Consider the following 20257-nt stretch of genomic DNA (forward strand, 5'->3'; position numbering starts at 1 on the left):
GACAGCTAAATGAATGAGAGCGGTTTTATAGCTTCTAGGAATGGAATGTTGTGTGTTGGTTTGGGCATTTTTTTTAAAAAAGTCCTTGAATAATATGGGAACGTTTCAAGAAAAAGTAAATAAGGTATTTTCCAATAATCCCAAACTCTGTCTCTTTCTTATCCACCAGGGCTATATTGCAATAAAACAGATCAGGACAGTAAAATCAGTCTCTTACCCTTAGCACAATTGAAGTGATCAGGAAGAGCCTTGGTGGAGCAGTGGGCTGATGCCTCCTTAAGTAACACCAGCTGCCTGCAATTAGTGCAGGTTCGAGTCCCACCAGGCTCAAGGTTGACTCAGCCTTCCATCCTTCCGAGGTAGGTACAATGAGGACCCAGATTGTTGGGGGCAATTAAGCTGACTTTGTAATAATGCCGCTTGGGGTGTGTGTGAAAGCCCTAACGAGCAGGCATATACATAGAATGAAGGCTACTGCTAAGCTTGTAAGCCGCCCTGAGTCTTCGGAGAAGGGCGGGATATAATTGTAATAAAAATTAAAAAATAAATAAATAAGGTGGGGGCAAAAAAGAGTGAGGTTTTTCTCCCGCCCCAATAAGTGAATTTTGAACAATGCCCCAGGTGTTATACAGATAGTCCTCGGCTTACAACAGTTCATTTGAAATTACAACAGGACTGAAAAAAATGACCGTTTGTCACGCTTACAACCACTGCAGCATCCCCATGCTCACGTGATCAAAATTCAGATGCTTGGCAACTGACTCATATTTATGACAGTTGCAGTGTCCCGGGGTCACGTGTGATCCCATTTTGCGACCTTCTGACAAGCCAGGTCCAATGGGGAAGCGAGACTCACTTAACAACCTGTGTAACTAATTTAACAACTGCAGCGATTCATTTAATAACTGTGACCAGACAGGGTTATAAAATGGGGCAAAACTCACTGAACAAACGTCTCACTTAGCGACAGAAATTTTAGCCTCAATTGTGGTCGTAAGTCGAGGACTACCTGTAAATGCCATATTCCCACTGGTTAGGTAGTAGGGATACCGTGCAATATTCAATCTCCTTTTGCAACCTTGAATGGGATAAAAAAAAAATCCAGATGGCAAACGATTGTTTCTGTATCAATGCTTTTTTTAAAAAAAAAAGTCAAGAACCATCTTTGTCTTAAAATGTAATACATACTTATATATATATATATATATTTATTTTAGAGATATAGATATTTATCTTATATATAAAATAGCACTTTCTTATATTTTACAAAACAGAAAATGAAACCCCGAAAGCCATACGATCTCATCCTTCGGTTCATCGTTCCTCTTGACGAAAACAAAACAAAACAACATAAAATAAAGGATAGGATTAAAATCCTAGCCCCCCCCTGCCCTGCCCCCCCCCAACAAAACTCTAAAGTAAACCCAGAGAAGCCCCAATTTCCACCACCACCACCCCCCAAAAAAAATTGCGGTTGTGATTTCCCCATTTTCGTTTGCCCTGAGATGGGGAGGGAGGGGGGAGGAACTCGGCCCCAGTCCGCCTAACCACCCGGATAGCAGGGAGCAAGCAAAGAACGAGCTCTGTAGAGGCCAAAGGTGTGGCATGGCTGAGTGTCAGTGTGGGTTGTTGTCACGGTGGTTGGATACACATGGCTTAGTAGACAGACAGGGGGAGGGCTTCAGTCAGCCTTGCTTTTGGGAGAGATGGCGGAGACACCGTTAGCGTAAGTGGAGGCTTGGGCAGGCTTGGGCAGAGCGCAGGCTGGAGGGGGACGCAGGTACGTGCTGAAGAGGCGGGCGTAGTCGGGGTGATGAAGAGAGAAGTCCTGGAATTCACCTGGTTACGGAAAAGGAGAAAACAAAGCACGTTGTTACAAAAGGACTCCCAATGGTGGCATCACAAGAGGCTAAGTCCCTCTTGAACCAAGCATGGTTCTAGATGAACCACAGGAAGATCCCGAAGGGTGTAATTCCAAAAGCCAACTGGATTTTCTTGGTTTCTTTGAAAACATTTCTCTTCTCATCCAAGAAGCTTCTTCAGTTCTAGCGGACTGGTGGGGAATGGAATGATTTTTATTCTTTGCAGTCTTTTTTTTGTCCGTTAACTCTCCTGAGAGTCGCTAAGGCCACTTGGGGGGTTTATCTGGACCCTCAGAGTCACCTGAATCAGAGTTGAAATGGGTGTGGAACCTTCTTGGGAATGCTGAAAGGACTGTGTTATAGACAGGAAGCAGGCGATGTTTCTTAACAGAGGGGGATGTTCAGTTTTAACATAGATGGCCTCTTTGACCCCTCTTTTAAATCAGTGGTCCTCTCTGTCCAGAATTTCAAAGAAAAAATCCAGAAAGTCCAGTTGTCTTTTGGAATAGCGCTTTTGGGACAACTATGACCCGGATGGTTGAGAATCTCCAAAGACATCGGAGCAACAGAATGCTCTGTAATTTCTATCATAATTGGCTTGCCACTGTGGATTTTCTAGGATGTGTTTTTGACTTCCTAGCCTAGAAATTATTCCGTGGTTTCCCCTCCAAGGATCAAGAAGGTCAAACCCTAGGCTTTTTTTTTTCAACATCAGCCCAGATCACTTACGGGTTGATCCAGGCAAAGATGCCACACATCCAGTTCAGCCCCTGCTGAAAATGCCTGGGAATTTTTTATGGCAACAGTACAGAAATGCGTTTGCCATTTGCTTTCTTCCAGGATGTTTTTCAGACTGCCCAACCTAGCCTACAGCCCTGAGACATGGGAGCAGTCGTCTATCTAATGACTAGCCAGGTGCAACTCGGCTCCGCTCTTTTTTGTGATCAGTCAAACTCAATTAGATGCTGCTCCTTTAGGCCCAAAGCCAGTTGGGTGACTTTGAGCCAGTCCCTCTCTCTCAGTCCTTTAAAGAAGGCCATGGCACACCCCTCCCAAAAATGTTGCCAAGAAAACTGCAGGGTTCTTCTGAAGTGACCTGTCAACCACCACCTTCTATAATATGGAGCCTACATTTTAGAGCTCACATGTGGACAGCCATTTCTCCTCTTTCTTGAGTACCTTTCTTATTGCTTCTGTTGTGATTCAGGGTCAGCCTGTGGGTTCGGCAGTTGGGTCGGACGATTCAGAGGAGGAGGAGGAGGGGGGTGTTGGAGAGCTTGCTGAGGATAGTATTGAGGCTCCGCAGAGCCCTCAGCCAGGCCCCTCTCATCTGGTTACGACGCAGACCCAGCTGTGTGAGCCTGACAGCGTGGATGAAGATGACCCACAGCTGGCCCTGTTCAAGGACGCCCGACGCAGGAGGCAGTCAAGCAGGAGTAAACAGAGGAAGGCAATGGGGCACCTCGGAAGGAGGCAGAGAGAAGCCACGCCCTGAACTGTTTAAAAGGGGAATGTGTGGGAGGGCTGGTTTGCTGAAGGCAACCGTTTGAATAGCTCCTGTTTCATGGTTCGTGTTTTGTTTTGCTGTTTGCTTTTGTGTCCATAAATTTGGCAGGCTTAGTTCCAGCCTCTTGCCTTCTTGTAAAGGGGTTGTCCCTGCCTTTTCTGCAGGGCTGGTAGTAGGCTGGTACAGAACAGCTTCCATGGTTAGAGGAACAGGCAACCAGAGGCCATATTTTTAACTTAAGATCTCCTACAGCCACAGGTAGTTGATAATGATACTTCAGGCATCCGTAGAGCTCTCTGACCTTGGTTGTTTTCTTGCAGACATTTTATTACCCGAACTAGGTCACATCTACTCTGCACTGATAATGTTACCTAGTTTGGGTAAGGGAATGTCTGCAAGAAAACAACCAAGCTCAGAGAGCACCAAGGACCCCTCATTTCAACCCTGAGCTACAAATGTTTCCTTCAATGATTCGTTCAATTTTTGGGGTGTCTGTTGAGGGTATCGAAAGAGAAAATGGACATACTAGGCTTAAAAGAAGCCAAACAAGTGTATTTCTGCCCACATTTCCTTCCATACTGCAACTTAAATGAATGAACCTTTATGGTCAAAGTACAACCATGTATACATTGAGATTGGCTGAGCCTCCCTTCGTGCCCCCACCCCCAACTTACAGTGACACAAACCTTCCATCTTATTACACCATGTGAGCTAATTGCACAACACACCGGCCTCGCAAGTCAATCATGCATAAAGTTTATAAAATTATTTCCCGTTCAAAAGCCAAACAGCCCATGGATAAAAGCTGTTCTTCAGCCTGTTGGTACGGCTGGCTATACTCCTATATCTCCTACCCGATGGTAGGAGAGTAAAGAGATACCGTCCAGGGTGTGAGTCATCCCTGAGATTTTTGGATAACTATAAAAGGAAGAGTTGCTGTTTAAACCTAGAAACTTGATCCTGGAGGTCTCCATGGCCTACAGAAACAAAGTTCGGTGTGGGGCATATGGCCTAAGAGCTGCCCAAAACTTTCTCATCAAAATCTGCTTCCCTCATAAGGCTTCCATATCATATCAGTGGCCAGAAAAATAACAGCCTTCCTCTTTCTCAGCTCCTCATATCCATCTGTTTCTCTCTTCCATGACTTGCTGTGTGGATTTTGAATATCCTTTGGATGACCTACTACTACTGTGCACAGTTGAGGGTTTCCTTCCCATCCTAAGAGTTCTTCTCCCTGCCCCATTCTCACCAAGGGTAAGCCCGTCCCGGCTGTGGTCCTCGGTGCAGAGTCGGCCATAGAGTTCAGCTCCATCCACAACTGGAGTGCCCAGCAAGAGGCGCAAAATGGCACAGAATCCATCTTGGTGCAGACAAGAGCTTCCTGTCGTGGTCTCCACCTCAGAGAATAGCTGGTTGACAGGGAAGGGGCCAATAAATACATGACTATAAATCATATTAGCACTTTATTGTAATTCAATAATAAATAAGAGATTGATTGGCAAAGGGATGAAATTGATAGCTAGATAGTTCACAAAACCTATCTAGCTCCACCTTCTTCAAATCTTGTGCCCCTGATTTGCTACAGACTCTGTTGATCTTTTCTTCAGAAGTCCATGCTGATGTCCTCCATGTCTTCCATTGCTAACTATCCTGTGTCTACCAACTTGTTCCTTTCCATACTTTTGACCTTTTCACTGATAAAATATTCTGGATGTCAGGCTTCACCCAACATCCAGAACTGGAACCACTCCAGGAAATTCACAAGAATCCAATACAGGTATTCCTCAACTTACAACAGTTTGTTTAGTGTGTGGTTTTGTACATTTGTGTGTGGTTTGTTTGCTGTAGCAGATAGGAAAATGCTCTAGAGGGTCATTACCATTGCCCAGAGGATTATTGGATGCCCTCTCCTCCCCCCCGCCCCCCAGATGTTCCCGTTGTCTTAGGAAAGCTCAAAATATTCTTAAAGACTCATCTCATCCCGGACATTCTTTTTTTTTTTGAACTATTACCATCTGGCAGATCGTACAGGATAATAAAAACAGAAAAATAGGCTGAAAAATAGTTTTCATTCCAGAGCTGTAACCATATTAAATACCACAGTCTAATGCAACATTGAAGTGCAATATTAGGGGCAGCGCAATGGTGAATAGAATGTGAAGGATGTGTGTTTATAAAGTATGTTCTTATTTGTGGTTTTTACTTGTGTGGAGTGGTGCACTGTAAGGTAAAGGTAAAGGTTCCCCCGCACATGCATGCTAGTCGTTTCCGACTCTAGGGGCCGGTGCTCATCTCCGTTTCAAAGCCGAAGAGCCAGCGCTTGTCCGAGGACGTCTCCGTGGTCATGTGGCCGGCATGACTAGACGCCAAAGGCGCACGGAACGCTGTTACCTTCCCACCGTAGTGGTCCCTATTTTTCTACTTGCATTTTTACGTGCTTTCGAACTGCTAGGTTGGCAGAAGCTGGGACGAGTAACAGGCGCTCACTCTGCTACACGGCACTCGGGATTCGACCCGCCAAACTGCCGACCTTCAGATCGACAAGCTCAGCGTCCCAACCCACTGAGCCACCGCGTCCCTCGGTGCACTGTAGACAGCACTTAATTTTGTTGTGAGTTACACAATGACAATAAAGATATTCTATTCTATTCTATTCTATTCTATTCTATTCTATTCTATTCTATTCTATTCTATTCTATTCTATTCTATTCTATTCTATTCTATTCTATTCTATTCTATTCTATTCTATTCCATTCCATTCCATTCCATTCCATTCCATTCCATTCCATTCTTGACTGTTCGAAGTTACAACAGAATTGAAAACTGACTTATGACTGTTTTTTCACACTTATGACCATTGCAGCATCCCCATGGTCACATGATCAAAAAAAAATCATGCTTGCCCACCGATTCATATGACGGTTGCAGTGCAACCCCCCCTTTTGCAGCCTTCTGGCAAGCAAGATCAATTGGAAGCCAGATTCATTTAACAACTGTGTTAACTAACTGAACAACTGCAGTGATTCACTTGACAACTGTGGCAAGGAAAGCTGTAAAAGGGGCAAAACTCACTTAACAACTGTCTTGCTTAGCAACAGATAGGTTGGGTTCAGTTGCTGATCCTAAATTCAGGGCTATCTGTAATTTCTGACAAGTGATGTTTACAAAGTTAAAAAAGGTAAAAGTTCCCCCGCACATGCGTGCTAGTCATTTCCGACTCTAGAGGCCGGTGCTCATCTCCGTTTCAAAGCCGAAGAGCCAGCGCTTGTCCGAGGACGTCTCCGTGGTCATGTGGCCGGCATGACTAGACGCCAAAGGCGCACAGAACGTTGTTACCTTCCCACCGTAGTGGTCCCTATTTTTCTACTTGTATTTTTACGTGCTTTCGAACTGCTAGGTTGGCAGAAGCTGGGACGAGTAACAGGCGTTCACTCTGTTACGCGGCACTTCGGGATTCGACCCGCCAAACTGCCGACCTTCTGATCGACAAGCTCAGCGTCCTAACCCACTGAGCCACCGGAAAAGGAAAAAATTCTAGGGAACAGCTGTGTTTGAAGAACGAGCTCTATTTAGAGAAACGCTATTCAAATCCATCTGCATCTTTTCCTTCCTGTCCTCCCCTCTTGCACATAAGGGCGGGATTTTCCCCTTTCCCTTGTTTTGCAATGGTCAGATTTGCCATCAGCTGTACTTCACTGACAGTGTGAAAATTCTCTCCCTACACATGAGGAGGCATAAAAAACTTTTTGAGTTGAGCTTACTCTGGAAGATTTTATGGATAGGTCCCTGTCATTTTCTTAACAGCAATACGAAAGGGTCTTCTCCTCCTTCTCCTTTCCCTGGCATGTTCTGGTGCTCCCTGCCCCAGTACTAACTCAGTGTTTCTCAACTTGAAAGTGTGAGGACTTCAACTCCCACAATCCCCTGGGCAGTAGAGATCCAAGTCCTTGCTAAACATCTCGCTGGCCTTCTGCAAGCTCATTTCCTTTGCCCCTCAAAGATAATCAGAGCCATTACCTCAAAAGCCCGACGTGTCAGCTGCTGTGGGTCATTTTCTCCTTGTAAAGCTTCCAGGGCTAAGGCCACTTCCCGGGCATCCATGTTTCCATTGGAATCCTGGGAATCAATGCAGGAAAGTACGAAAGAGTTGCTGAAGTGCAGGGAAGGCAAAGGGCAAAAGAAGAAAAGCAAAGCCACTCTAGCTTATGCACATAGTACAGATAGTCCTCGACTTACAACCGTTCATTTAGTGACTGTTCGAAGTTAAAACAGCACTGAGAAAAGTGAGTTATGACCATTTTTCACACTGATGACCATCACAGCCTCCCCATGGTCACGTGATTTACATTCTGATGCTTTTCAACTGGCTTCTATTTATGATGGTCTCCCAGGGTCATCTTGATCATCTTTTGCGACCTTCTGACAAGGAAGGTTGATGGGGAAGCCAGATTCGCTTAACAACCATGTGACTAACCATGACAGTGATTCACTTAACAACTGTAGCAAGCAAAGCTGTAAGATGGGGCCAAACTCACTTAACAAATGTGTTTCACTTAGCAACATACATTCTGGGCTCCGTTGTGGTCTTAAGTAGAGGACTACCTGTAACAACATTTCAACCAAGGCCAACGTTGCATTTAATGATAATGCAGAGACTTCTCGGTAATGGGATGAAATTTTAAGGTTCAACTAGTTTTGCAGTGAATTCTCCAACGTTTGAATAATCATTCCTATTTTATTTTTATTTTATTTTAATTTAATTCCATTTATATCCCGCCCTTCTCCGAAGACTCAGGGCGGCTTACAAGCTTAGCAGTAGCCTTCATTCTATCTATATGCCTGCTTATTAGGGCTTTCACACACACCCCAAGCGGCATTATTACAAAGTCAGCTTACTGCCCCCAACAATCTGGGTCCTCATTTTACCTACCTCGGAAGGATGGAAGGCTGAGTCAACCTTGAGCCTGGTGGGATGCGAACCTGCACTAATTGCAGGCAGCTGGTGTTACTTAAGGAGGCATTAGCCCACTGCTCCACCAAGCAGTCCTAACCCATCAGGGAACCTCTCCATAGAGGTAATCCTTGACTTACGACCAATCACTTAGTGACCACTCAAAGTGATGATGGTCCTCCCCTGGGCTACTTATAACCTAAATTTGAAGTTTTGATGGTCAGGACTTATCTGTGGTCACAGGATTGCATTTTGGGCATTTGGCAACCAGCCCACATTTACAGCCGTTTGCAGCATCTTGTGGTGACGTGACCGCAATTTAGCAATAGCAATAAGACTTTACAGCCCTCTCTAAGGTTACAGAGTCAATATGTGCCCCCCCCCAACAATCTGGGTCTTCATTTTACCGACCTTGGAAGCCTGGGTCAACCTTGAGCCGGTGAGAATTGAACTGCTGGCAGTCGGCAGAATTAGCCTGCAATATTATACTCTAACCATTGCACCACCACGGCTCTACAATGATCTATGATGATCTTGGCTAGAAAGAGGGATTTGCTTCCAGTCTCTAGCAAAAAAAAAAAAAAAGCCCATTGCAGACAATGGGTTCACGTTTGCTTAATGACTGCTTCAAAAAAGGTTGTTAAATCGGACGTGGTCACATGGTGACCCACTAAATAATCATAATTTGAAGCTCAATGACGGTCATAAATAAGGGACTACCTGCTAATCGAATCTTTTTACGAAGCTAACCTGAGAGCAATTTGGGGGGGAAAAGAAGATTGCTCTGATTTTTGCAAAGTTTATTTATTATCAATGTTGCAAGCTTCTTCCATACAGGTAATCCTCAATTTACAACCGTTCATTTAGTGACTGAAGTGACAACGGCACTGAAAAAAGTGACTTATGACTGATTTTCACACTTATCACCGTTGCAGCATCCCCATGCTCACATGATCAAAATTCAGAGGCTTGGCAACTGACTCATATTTACGATGGTTGCAGTGTCCCGGAGTCACGTGAGCTCACCTTTTGTGACCTTCTGACAAGCAAAGTCAATGGGGGAAGCCAGATTTACTTAGCAACCATGTTACTAATTTAACAACTGTGGTGATTCACTTAGCAACTGCAGCAACCAAGGTCATTAAATGGGGCAAAACCAACTTAACAACTGTCTCACTTAGCAACAGAAATTTTGGCCTCTATTGTGATCGTGAGTCGAGGATGACCTGTACTCCTCTTCCTGTTCCAGCTTACCTGCTGGAAATAGACGCAGATCTCCTCCACAGCTTTAGGACAGGCCAGTCCCAGCCAGTGGGCAAGATCACTTGGTCCCACCTGCCCCGAAGTGCCAACAGGAAGCGCATCCAAATCGTATTTGATCTCCTCAGTTAGGTATCTGTTGATTGAGATAATTGGAAAGGTGAAAACCAATGAGGCTGGGAAGCTTGTCAGCCCTCTTGGCAACATCAGCCACAAGAGCCATCTCTCCGGCGCAAGAAACCAGGAGCTGGGATGGAGTTCAAAAGTACTACAAGTTTATTTCATGCTGTCTTACATGAAGTCAATCCATTAATGAATGGTCAAGCCAAACTGGCACTGGATAAGAGTCAATAGAATTCACAGGGGCTGGATTTAGATCGCTTGTGGCTACGTAAGGATTCCAAACTGATGAAGTGTTTGACATCCCCCACCCCCACAGCTCAGCCTGCTCATTTTCTACCGTAGCCATATTTTCGTCTGTATAGAAAAACAATATGTTTCTTTTTTTGTATCTATTGTGAATAGGAAAGCATGGGGTGGGTTGCATATGCTCAGCTCTTTGTTGTGACCAGAACAAAGGAGGGATGTGCTGGGGGAATTTGGTGGGGATATTGTTTTCTCTCAGTCCCTGGGCCATTTTTGAACTCAGCCTTTTTTTCTTTTTTGTGTGTGGGGGAGCTTCTCCCTCACAGCGAGCATCTTCCTACTCTCTTCAGATTTTTGAGAGTTACTATGGTGACAAACAATCAGAATTCTAACTTAGTTAATTCATTTCCTTCCAACATACTTTGAGGGAGGAAAGAATAATAACAAACGATTGCTTTTGTTAGTATAATACCATATCCAGTGTTATACTATATCCAGTGATAACATGTTTTCTGGAACGCAAACAAACAAAAATGCAAATTAGCTTAACTGGGATAGAATGAATTTGCCTACTCACTGAGGGAAAAGTGGGGGAGGGGATAAAAAAAAGAAATGTATTTATTTTACATGTTTATACTGTCCTCTTGGGCAGATCAGCAAATATTCCCCCCATTTCAGTGGAATTCTATTTATTTTCCCCACAGCAGTGAAGCTGAGCCCTGATTTACTTAACCGCATTTTCCTCAATTATCCCTATAATTGGTTCTTAGATCACCTTCAGTGACAGACCATATGTGTGTGTGTGTGTGTGTGTGTGTGTATAGGTATATAGATATAGATATAGATAGATAGATACAGATAGATAGATATAGATAGATATTAGAATTTTTCAATATAGTAACAATATACAGAAGAAAAACATAGAAGAAAGAAAGGAAGAAGAAAAAGAAAGAGAAGGAAAGAAGGAAGGAAGGAAGGAAGGAAGGAAGGAAGGAAGGAAGGAAGGAAGGAAGGAAGGAAGGAAGGAAACATACAACTGATTTTCTAGTGTGCTTCATTATATTAAGTGAAGCACACTGAAAATTATAAACCCACCAACCTGGACCATCTTGGTTCCTTCCCAGGTGTCATTCCAGTCCTACTTGATTTGTTCCTCCCAAGCAGACTTTGTGCCAATGATTACGCTATGCTAGTCAAATTTCTGATCCACTAACAGCTACCCCTCCTTTGCCAATGGATTTCCAAGAACCAGAAGGGGTACCCCAGCTGCTCCACCCTAATAGCAAGAGAGGCTGACCCATAACTTATCAAAGGAGACTTTTTTGTGTCTTGTTGCAAAGGTTGGATGAAGGATGAGATGCAACCACCAAAGCTCTTTCCTTGTCCTGGTGACCTCTCACCTGGCTTTCCGGAGAACCTTCCCCAGTTCCCAGATGCGTGGCTCCAGAGCTACTCTCAAGCATCCTACTACTGTCACTGGAAGGTTGCCCACAAATTCACAGTCTGTGGCAGGGATCCCCAGGGCTCTAGTTAAAGAAGGAGACAACATAAGGAGAAGAGTCTGGAGGGAAACAAAGATTCACCAAGCAAGATAAGAAACGTATTATCCATGTGCACCAAGAACCTGGCTTAAAGCTGCAGTAGTTTTTCCATACACCCCAGTATATTTTCCAGGTAATAAATCACAGCTTCTAGTCTCTTGCTGAGGCCATCAGGGACTTCAAGCTAGCATCCTGTAGATCAGATTCGAAGCCCAGCAAGATGGTCAAGGGAAAACCTCTGCATTGATGGATTTTGTCATAAACCTTAATGAACTGGCCAACTGTTCTAGACTGGTCAACTATCAAGAGCCTTGGGCTTCCTCTGCTATGAATTCAGTTTTTCCAGGTGCCTTCTCAAGTCTTCAGAGCTCAGTTTTTAGCAGCCCACGCAACCTGGACCCCAAACCAGTCACGACATCGTCTGACCATTTCTTATAATGTTGAGCCTATCCTTCCTCCTGTTGCACCCCAAACTCCCCATTTACGGAAAGCATCTCCAACTCACTTGGCCATCACTTTCTGGACATTGTTAGCATATAGTGTGGGGTTCACAGCCTCTTCGGGGCTGGGTTGATAAACTGGGAGAAACTGGAAAGGAAAAGAAAATCAGAATTAAAGGAAAATGGCTTTCTGGAGAACTGAGCTATATTACGCAAAGAAAAAAATGGCATCAACTTTAGACAAAATGTAGGCCAATCTAAAGACTAGAATCTGAGCACCCAAGGCTACATGAAATTATAATTTTTAATAGTGTGGAGCATAGAAATTCCCTTCCATTGTTTGGGGGATTGGACCTCCCACACAACATTTAAAGTGAAAGTGTGACTCTAGCTCCTACAAATCATATAGAATAGAACAGAACAGAACAGAACAGAACAGAACAGAATAGAATAGTTGGAAGGGACCTTGGAGTTCTTCTAGTCCAACCCCCTTCTCAGGCAGGAAACCCTACCATTTCAGACAAATGGTTGTCCGATCTCTTCTTAAAAACTTCCAGTGTTGGTGCATTCACAACTTCTGGAGGCAAGTTGTTCCACTGGTTAATTGTTCTAACTGTCAGGAAATTTCTCCTTAGTTCTACGTTGTTTCTCTCCTTGATTAGTTTCCATCCATTGCTTCCTGCCCTTTCCTTAGGTGCTTTGGAGAGAATAGCTTGACTCCCTCTTCTTTGGGGCAAACCCTGAGATATTGGAAACCTGCTATCATGTCACCCCTGGTCCTTCTCATCATTAAACTAGACATACCCAATTCCAGCAAAAGTTCTTCATATGTTTTAGCCTCCAGTCCCCTAATCGTGTTTGTTGCTTTTCTTTGTACTCTTTCTAGAGTCTCAACATCTTTTTTACATCATAGTGTACAAAACTGGATGCAGTATTCCAAGTGTGGCCTTACCAAGGCATTGTAAAGTGGTATTAACACTTCACATGATCTTGATTTTATCCCTCTGTTAATGCAGCCTAGAACTGTGTTGGGTTTTTTGGCACTTTGGACAAAGTACAGTTCATTACTTTGAAGCAGAAAAGGCACCAAGGGATCACCCCAAGAGGAATGATCACAAACTCCCCATCTTTCTTGTTACCTCTACTTCTACAGTCGTGCAAGGCTGAGATGCAGTCAACCAGATGACTTTTAACCTGGAAGAAGAAATGGAAGATGACTCAGACTTGGTCTCACTGACATGAGGTATACACATAATCAGCCACTATTATAAAACCATTATTAAAAACTTACACTCCAGGTCCTCTCCATGCCCAGGTGGTTGAATCCTGTAAAAAAGGAGGTATTTAGTTTTATCAAACTAAGTGGCATTGTCCATAAGGGGGACGTAATATAACAAGTCCATAATGGTCCATAATAGAGATCCATATAATCCATAATGGGGACATATCACCGGAGAAAGAAGAAATTAATCTTCAACTGCTTCTCCACTACCAATTTTATAAGCACTAATAAATGTACTGTCAACATCCAGCTCAAGAATCCAAATAAAACTCCAGGTTCATTCCATCCCCGAAAATCTTATTGCTTAATGAATACACTGTGTGGTTATGTTGAAGCAAAACTAACTCTGAGGTTCCAACACCAATTCATAAACTTAATAATTTTCTTAGCCAAACCCCCAACTTCTTATGTAGTCCATATAAACAAGTTTACTTTGTTATGGGAACCGTCTGCTTCAAATCCACACCTATTCTGGTGTCCTTGAAAAGGCTTCAGGCTCTCACAGTCTTCAGCTGAATTGTAGAAGTTTCGTTTCTCCATCTAACCCACTTGAAAGTAACACCTCCCCCCTTAATCTAAAAGCAAGTTGAAACACAGAGGCACGTAGCTGCCAAAGTTTCATCCTTGACATGTACATTAAGTTAAACATTATGTAGCTTAATATTTTCTAAACCAGGGGTCCCCAACCCCCAGTCCATGGACCGACACTGGGCCACAGCATGCCAGAAACCAGTCCGTGCAAACAGGCGAAGCCCGATCCACGGGATGCAGGCAGCATGCAAAACCACACTCCCTCCAGTCCGTGGAAAAACCTCTCTCCACGGAACTTGTCCCTGGTGCCCAAAATGTTGGAGCTGCTGTACTAGACAAGCCAGCTTCAGAAATTCAGACAAGAAACTCAGCCAGCCCTCTCTGGCATCAGGTACAGATAAGTCTTTGACTTAAGCTGTTGGTTTAGCGACCATTCAAAGTTACAACGGCAACGAAAGAAAGTAATTTACAACTCATATTCATACATGTGACCGTTGCAGTCTCCATGGTTACGTGATCAAAATTTGAGTACTTGGCAACTTGCAAGTATTTATCGTATTTTAGAATTATAAGGTCATGTGATCTTCATATGCAACCTTCCCTGAGGGCTTCCAACAGAAAAAGCCAACTTGGAGGGGAGGGCTAGATAGCTTAATGATTATGTGACTTGCTAAACAACTGCAGTGGTTCACTTAACAACTGTGGCCCCCAAAAAGGTTGTAAAATTGGTCACAATTCATTTAACAATCATCTTGCTTAGCATCAAAATTCTGATCCTAACTGAGGCTGTAAGTTGAGGACTATCTGTAATTATTACAATGCTAAGACTCCTAAAGTTCTTGGAAACTCACCAGAGAGTTGGGGTAACGAATGAGGACTGGCTGAATGGGAACACCAGATATGAAGGCACCTGAGAACATAAAGCACACATGCTCAAGATTTACTCATCTGGCGTGGTATTTCTGTGGTTAAGATGCTGGGCTTGTCAGCTGGAAAGCCGTCAACCCAGGTTCAAGACCCGAGCACCGTGGGATGGGATGAGCTCCTGTCTTCACTCCAGCTCCTGCCAACCCAGCAGTTTGAAAGCATGCAAACGAGAGTAGATAAACAGGTACCACTTTAGTGGGAAGGTAACAGTGCTCCACGACGTCATACTGGCCACATGACTGTGGAAATGTCTTTGGACCGTGCTGGCTCAATGGCCTTGAAATGGAGATGAGCACTGCCCCTTACAGTTGGCAATGGCTAGCGGAGTAAAATTTTATCTGAGTGCTGAAGGTGAATCTAAGGTACATATATTTTAAGGTTGAAGGATGAGGATACTCACAAGCTTTTCACCCAAATCAACTCTGAGAAAAACTCTTCCCCCCCTTTTTTCAGTTTTCCAAAGAGATTAAAAGATAAAGGTTCCCCCGCACATGCTAGTCGTTTCCGACTCTAGGGGCCGGTGCTCATCTCCGTTTCAAAGCCGAAGAGCCAGCCCTTGTCCGAGGATGTCTCCATGGTCATGTGGCCGGCATGACTAGACGTCAAAGGCGCACGGAACGCTGTTACCTTCCCACCGTAGTGGTCCCTATTTTTCTACTTGCATTTTTTACGTGCTTTCGAACTGCTAGGTTGGCAGAAGCTGGGATGAGTAACAGGCGCTTACTCTGTTACGCGGCACTCGGGATTCGACCCGCCAAACTGCCGACCTTCTGATCGACAAGCTCAGCGTCCTAACCCACTGAGCCACTGCGTCCCTCCAAAGAGATTAGACTTCATCTAATTGGCAACCCTGTCTACTTTTCAAAGCAGGCACTGAAAGGCCCTAATTGGTAGTCTCTTGTGTCAATCATAAAAGTTGTCTTTTTCATTGATTAGTTTAAGGCAGAGCAATCTTCAATGCTAATGAATTGGATCTGTAACTCAATCCATTGTTTTTACACCTATTGAACAGGTTTGCTGATGCCTTACCTGGTTTAAACTTCAGTAAGGCTTTTTTGTTTGAGCAGGTCCCCTCAGGATAGAAAAGTACCTGGAAAAAGAGGTCATACAAATCAAGAGAGGAGCCCCAAACACACACACACACACACACACAATTTAATGGATCCGGTCTTCCAACAAGTTTTACCTGTGGCCATTTGCCCTGGGATGTTGCTCGTTTCTTCACTTCCTCCACTACTTTCTTGCGAGAGGCTGGATCATGGCGGGAGACCAAGATAGCCTGATTGAATCTCAGCAGGGCTGGAGAGAATGAACACATGGGGAAGACATGAATAAGTTGTTGCAAATCTTTTGACTCACTGCTAAGGCAGTTGGCCTGAGAAATCTTTTCCCAAAGGATGGAATACAGGTAGTCCTCAACTTACAACAATTTGTTTAGTGACTGAAGTTACAACAGCACTGGGAAAAAATGACTTAGGACTATTTTTCACACTTATGATCATTGCAGCATCCCCAGGGTCACATGATCAAATTTTAGATGCTTGGCAAACCGACTCATATTTATGATGGATGCAGTGTCCTGGGGTCACGTGATCCCCTTTTGTGACCTTCTGACAAGCAAAGTCAGATTCACTTAACTACTGTGTTATTAGCTTAACAACTGCACTGATTCACTTAACAGGTCATATAATGAGGCAAAATTCACTTAACAACTGCCTCACTTAACAGCAGAAAATTGGGATTCAAATGTGGACGCAAGTCAAGGACTATTGTACGGCATTTGCTTCTTGAAATCCAAAGCTGTCAGTGGAATGAATTCTTTCTAAGTTGATAAAACACCTGCTGGATCAGTCCAAAGGTTCGTCTCATTTTTACGGAATGACAATGATAAAATCAGCACAAGATTAATGACGGTCTTGGAGCAAATAAATCAGGGCGACCAAAATTCAAGCCATGACAGTCTATGGAGACTCTCAGTCATCCAGGTCACGGTTGTCCCAAAGGTGCTTTTTCACGATGCAACTACACTTCCTTTTCTCTCCTTGAAGACGTTTGGCTTCTCATCCAAGAAGCTTCTTCAGCTCTGACTGGATGGTCGGGAACAGAAGGATTTATACTCCTTGCAGACAGCTGGTCATTTGCATTCTTTTAGAGCAGGGCTGTGAAACTGCTGGCCCGTGGGCTGGATGCGTCAACCGGAAGCCGTGCCCACCCCATTGCTGGCAATGGCAAAACCGTCCCGATACATTGCGCGACGTCACGAATTTGACATGTCTGTTTTAGAGAATCATTGAGGCCATCTCTGTCAAAATTGAACAGCCCTCTCTCAACAGAGGGGATACGACATCATCTATCTCCAATCTACAACACAGTCCTTTCAACCGTTCCAAGAAGGCTCCACACCCATTGGCACCATCCAGGTGACCCTGAAGGCACAGATAAGCCTCCAGGTGACCTCAACAACTCTCCAAAAGAATACAAATGACCAGCTGTCTGCAAGGAACATAAATCCTTCCATTCCCCACCATCCGGTCAGAGCTGAAGAAGCTTCTTGGATGAGAAGTGAAAGATCTGCAGAGAGAAAAAAACAGAAGTCCAGTTGCCAAGCCATGACAGCATTCACTACTACTTGACAATGGCAAAGATAGATAGATACGCCAACCCTTTGCTGCCATCTTACCGATCAGCTGGATCTTTGCAGCCACAATAAGGCAGACTTAGTGAACATCTAAACCCACAAATCTTATTCCGTTAAGCATTTGAGGGTGAAATCGAGCTTCACTCCAAGAGCAGGGAAGTTGTGTTGCATGGAGTGAGAAGGAAGCACCTAGTTTAGAAGCATAATTTAATTTAATTGATATGAAGTCTGAAGAGCAAATTCCTCCCGCTTGAGCACTGATGACGTTACCTAGTTTGGGTAATGAAACGTCTGCAAAAAAAATAACCAAGCTCAGAGAGGACCAAGGACCCCTCAGTTCCATCCCTCACTGCAGTCCAATATTTTAAGTACTGTATTTTTTTCACCCTACAAAACTGAGGTGATTGAGAGGGGACTTTACTCAGTGGGAAAAAAATTATACATGATGTGGATACAAAGGGACAAAGAGAAGGTCTCTTTCCCTTCCTCAAGGATTAGAACCAGAGGCCACTCAGTGAATCTGATACTTGGATGAATCTGGAAAGACAAAGAATTTTTTTCCCCCCTCAGGGAGAGAACCAACCTAGAAGTAAGTTGAAAATTGGTGACAGAACAGTTAGCCAGTGGAACTGCTTGCCTTCAGAAATTGTGGGTCCCAGATCCCTCCGAACTCTTGTTATTCTGTTAAACTACTCACTGCAGTCACCATTGCAGATATCCTCACAGTCATGAGGACTAGAATCCCAGAGGTTCCATTTCAGAATGGATTAAAATCTCCAGAAAGCCAAAGTCTAAAACAAATGGTCTTGCAAGGTGTACCAGATGCAGTGGATGAAAAACGTCCAAAGGTAAGATCTAAGAAGATGTTCAGTCATCCAGGTCATAGTTATCCCAAAGGTGCTTTTTCAGGAGACAACTGGACTTTCTTGTTTTTATTCTGAAGACGTTTTCGCTTCTCATCCAAGAGGCTCCTTCAGCTTTGACTGGGTGGCGGAGAATGGAAGGACTTATACTCCTTGTATGTGTGTGTGTGTGTGTATTTATAAAGGTAAAGGTAAAGGTTCCCCCGCACATGCGTGCTAGTCGTTTCCGGCTCATCTCCGTTTCAAAGCCGAAGAGCCAGCGCTTGTCCAAGGACGTCTCCATGGTCATGTGGCTGGCATGACTAGACGCCAAAGGCGCACGGAACGCTGTTTCCTTCCCACCGTAGTGGTCCCTATTTTTCTACTTGCATTTTTACGTGCTTTCGAACTGCTAGGTTGACAGAAGCTGGGACAGGCGCTCACTCTGTTATGCGGCACTCGGGATTCGACCCGCCAAACTGCCGACCTTCCGATCGACAAGCTCAGCGTCCTAACCCACTGAGCCACCGTGTCCCTAAATCCTTCCATTCCCCACCATCCAGTCAGAGCTGAAGGAGCCTCTTGGATGAGAAGCGAAAAAGTCTTCAGAATAAAAACAAGAAAGTCCAGTTGCCTCCTGAAAAAGAACCTTTGGGGCAAGATCTACTGCCTACGTGGTTCTCCTTGTCCTTCCCACCCCACCCCCAGCTAAGTTAAGCAGCCTTACCTCCAATGACTGGTACGTGGAGATTCTCCGTGCGCGACACCACCTTGGGAAGATCACAGGGCAGCAAAATAATTGGGTCAAAGAAGGTAGAGTGAGGAGCGGCCACCAGGATGGGCGCTTGGAGCCGGGATGCCATCTGACCTCGCACCCGGATCCGCATGAACCCAAGCAAGAAAAACATCAGGCGACTCAGCCAGTAGACCGAACCATGAGCAACTGTGCTGAAAAGAAGGAAGAAGAAAGGCGACAAAGGAGGAGGCATTAAGAGGGCCATGGGCAACGGGCCCAAAGGAGAGCCGAGATGTCCTCCCCGCCATTACTTACTTTCTCCATCCCGAGCAGGGTTCTTGCAAGGTTTCCTCAGACAGTCCCACCACTTGCAGCAAGGCAAAGGGCCAGATAAGGAATAGGACCACAAAGGCCAACGCAACCCGGATTGGGGCCAGAATAACTCCCAGCACATAGAACTACAAGGAAAAGAAATACATTGGAAGGTGTCTCGTAAGGAGGCACCCCGATCCAGTCCCTCACTTGCTTTCCTTTCTGTTACATTTTATGCTTTGATTGGGGGGGGTGTCTCTAAATTATGATTATATACCCGCGTAGTTTGCAAAAGCTACAGAATACAGAAAACAAGAGTTGGAAGGGACCTTGGAGGTCTTCTAGTCCAACCCCCTGATCAGGCAGGAAACCCTATATCATTTCAGACAAAGGGTTGTCCAGTCTCTTTTTAAAAGCTTCCAGTGTTGGAGCATCCACAACTTCTAGAGGCAAGCCGTTCCACTTATTAATTGTTCTAACTGTCAGAAAATTTCTTCTTAGTTCTAAGTTGCTTCTCTCTTTGATTAGTTTCCATCTGTTGCTTCTTCTCCTGCCTTCAGGTGCTCTGGAGAATAGCTTGACTCCCTCTTCTTTGTGGCAGCCCCTGAGATATTGGAACACTGCTATCATGTCACCCCGAGTCCTTCTCTTCATTAGACTAGACATACCCAATTCCAGCAACCGTTCCCTATATGTTTTAGCCTCCAGCCCCCTAATCATCTTTGTTGCTCTTCTCTGCACTCTTTCCAGAGTCTCAACATTTTTTTTACATCGTGGTGACCAAAACTGGATGTAGTATTCCAAGGGTGGCCTTACCAAGGCATTGTAAAATGATATTAACACTTCACATGATCTAGATTCTATCCCTCTGTTAATGCAGCCTAGCATTGTGTTGGCTTTTTTGGCAGCTGCAGCACACTGCTGGCTCATATTTAAGGGTTTGTCCACTAGGACTCCGAGATCCCTCTCACAGTTATTACAGTTGAGCCAGGTACCACCTGTTCTGTACCTGTATTATAATAGTACCTAAGTGTTATAACAATTAAGCAAGGACTCCCCACC

General features: G+C 44.4%; 1 protein-coding gene across 1 annotated transcript in view; it reads right to left on the reverse strand.

Annotated features, from left to right (window-relative positions):
* Window positions 1-1439: 1439 nt before the first annotated feature.
* Window positions 1440-20257, reverse strand: part of LOC308677662 (lysophospholipid acyltransferase LPCAT4-like) — a 42750-nt gene continuing 23932 nt past the window's right edge. The window contains exons 2-14 of the mRNA XM_081344277.1: window positions 19199-19341; window positions 18875-19095; window positions 15854-15966; window positions 15697-15757; window positions 14592-14650; window positions 13219-13253; window positions 13067-13121; window positions 11993-12075; window positions 11347-11472; window positions 9575-9716; window positions 7387-7485; window positions 4619-4778; window positions 1440-1839 (exon numbers count right to left, since the gene is read on the reverse strand). Of these exons, the coding sequence (XP_081200403.1) occupies window positions 1682-1839; window positions 4619-4778; window positions 7387-7485; window positions 9575-9716; window positions 11347-11472; window positions 11993-12075; window positions 13067-13121; window positions 13219-13253; window positions 14592-14650; window positions 15697-15757; window positions 15854-15966; window positions 18875-19095; window positions 19199-19341 (1455 nt within the window). The 3' untranslated portion in view covers window positions 1440-1681. The remainder of the gene's footprint in view (window positions 1840-4618; window positions 4779-7386; window positions 7486-9574; window positions 9717-11346; window positions 11473-11992; window positions 12076-13066; window positions 13122-13218; window positions 13254-14591; window positions 14651-15696; window positions 15758-15853; window positions 15967-18874; window positions 19096-19198; window positions 19342-20257) is intronic.

This window comes from Vipera berus, assembly GCF_964194415.1.
Source record: "Vipera berus genome assembly, chromosome: Z".
NCBI lineage: Eukaryota > Metazoa > Chordata > Lepidosauria > Squamata > Viperidae > Vipera > Vipera berus.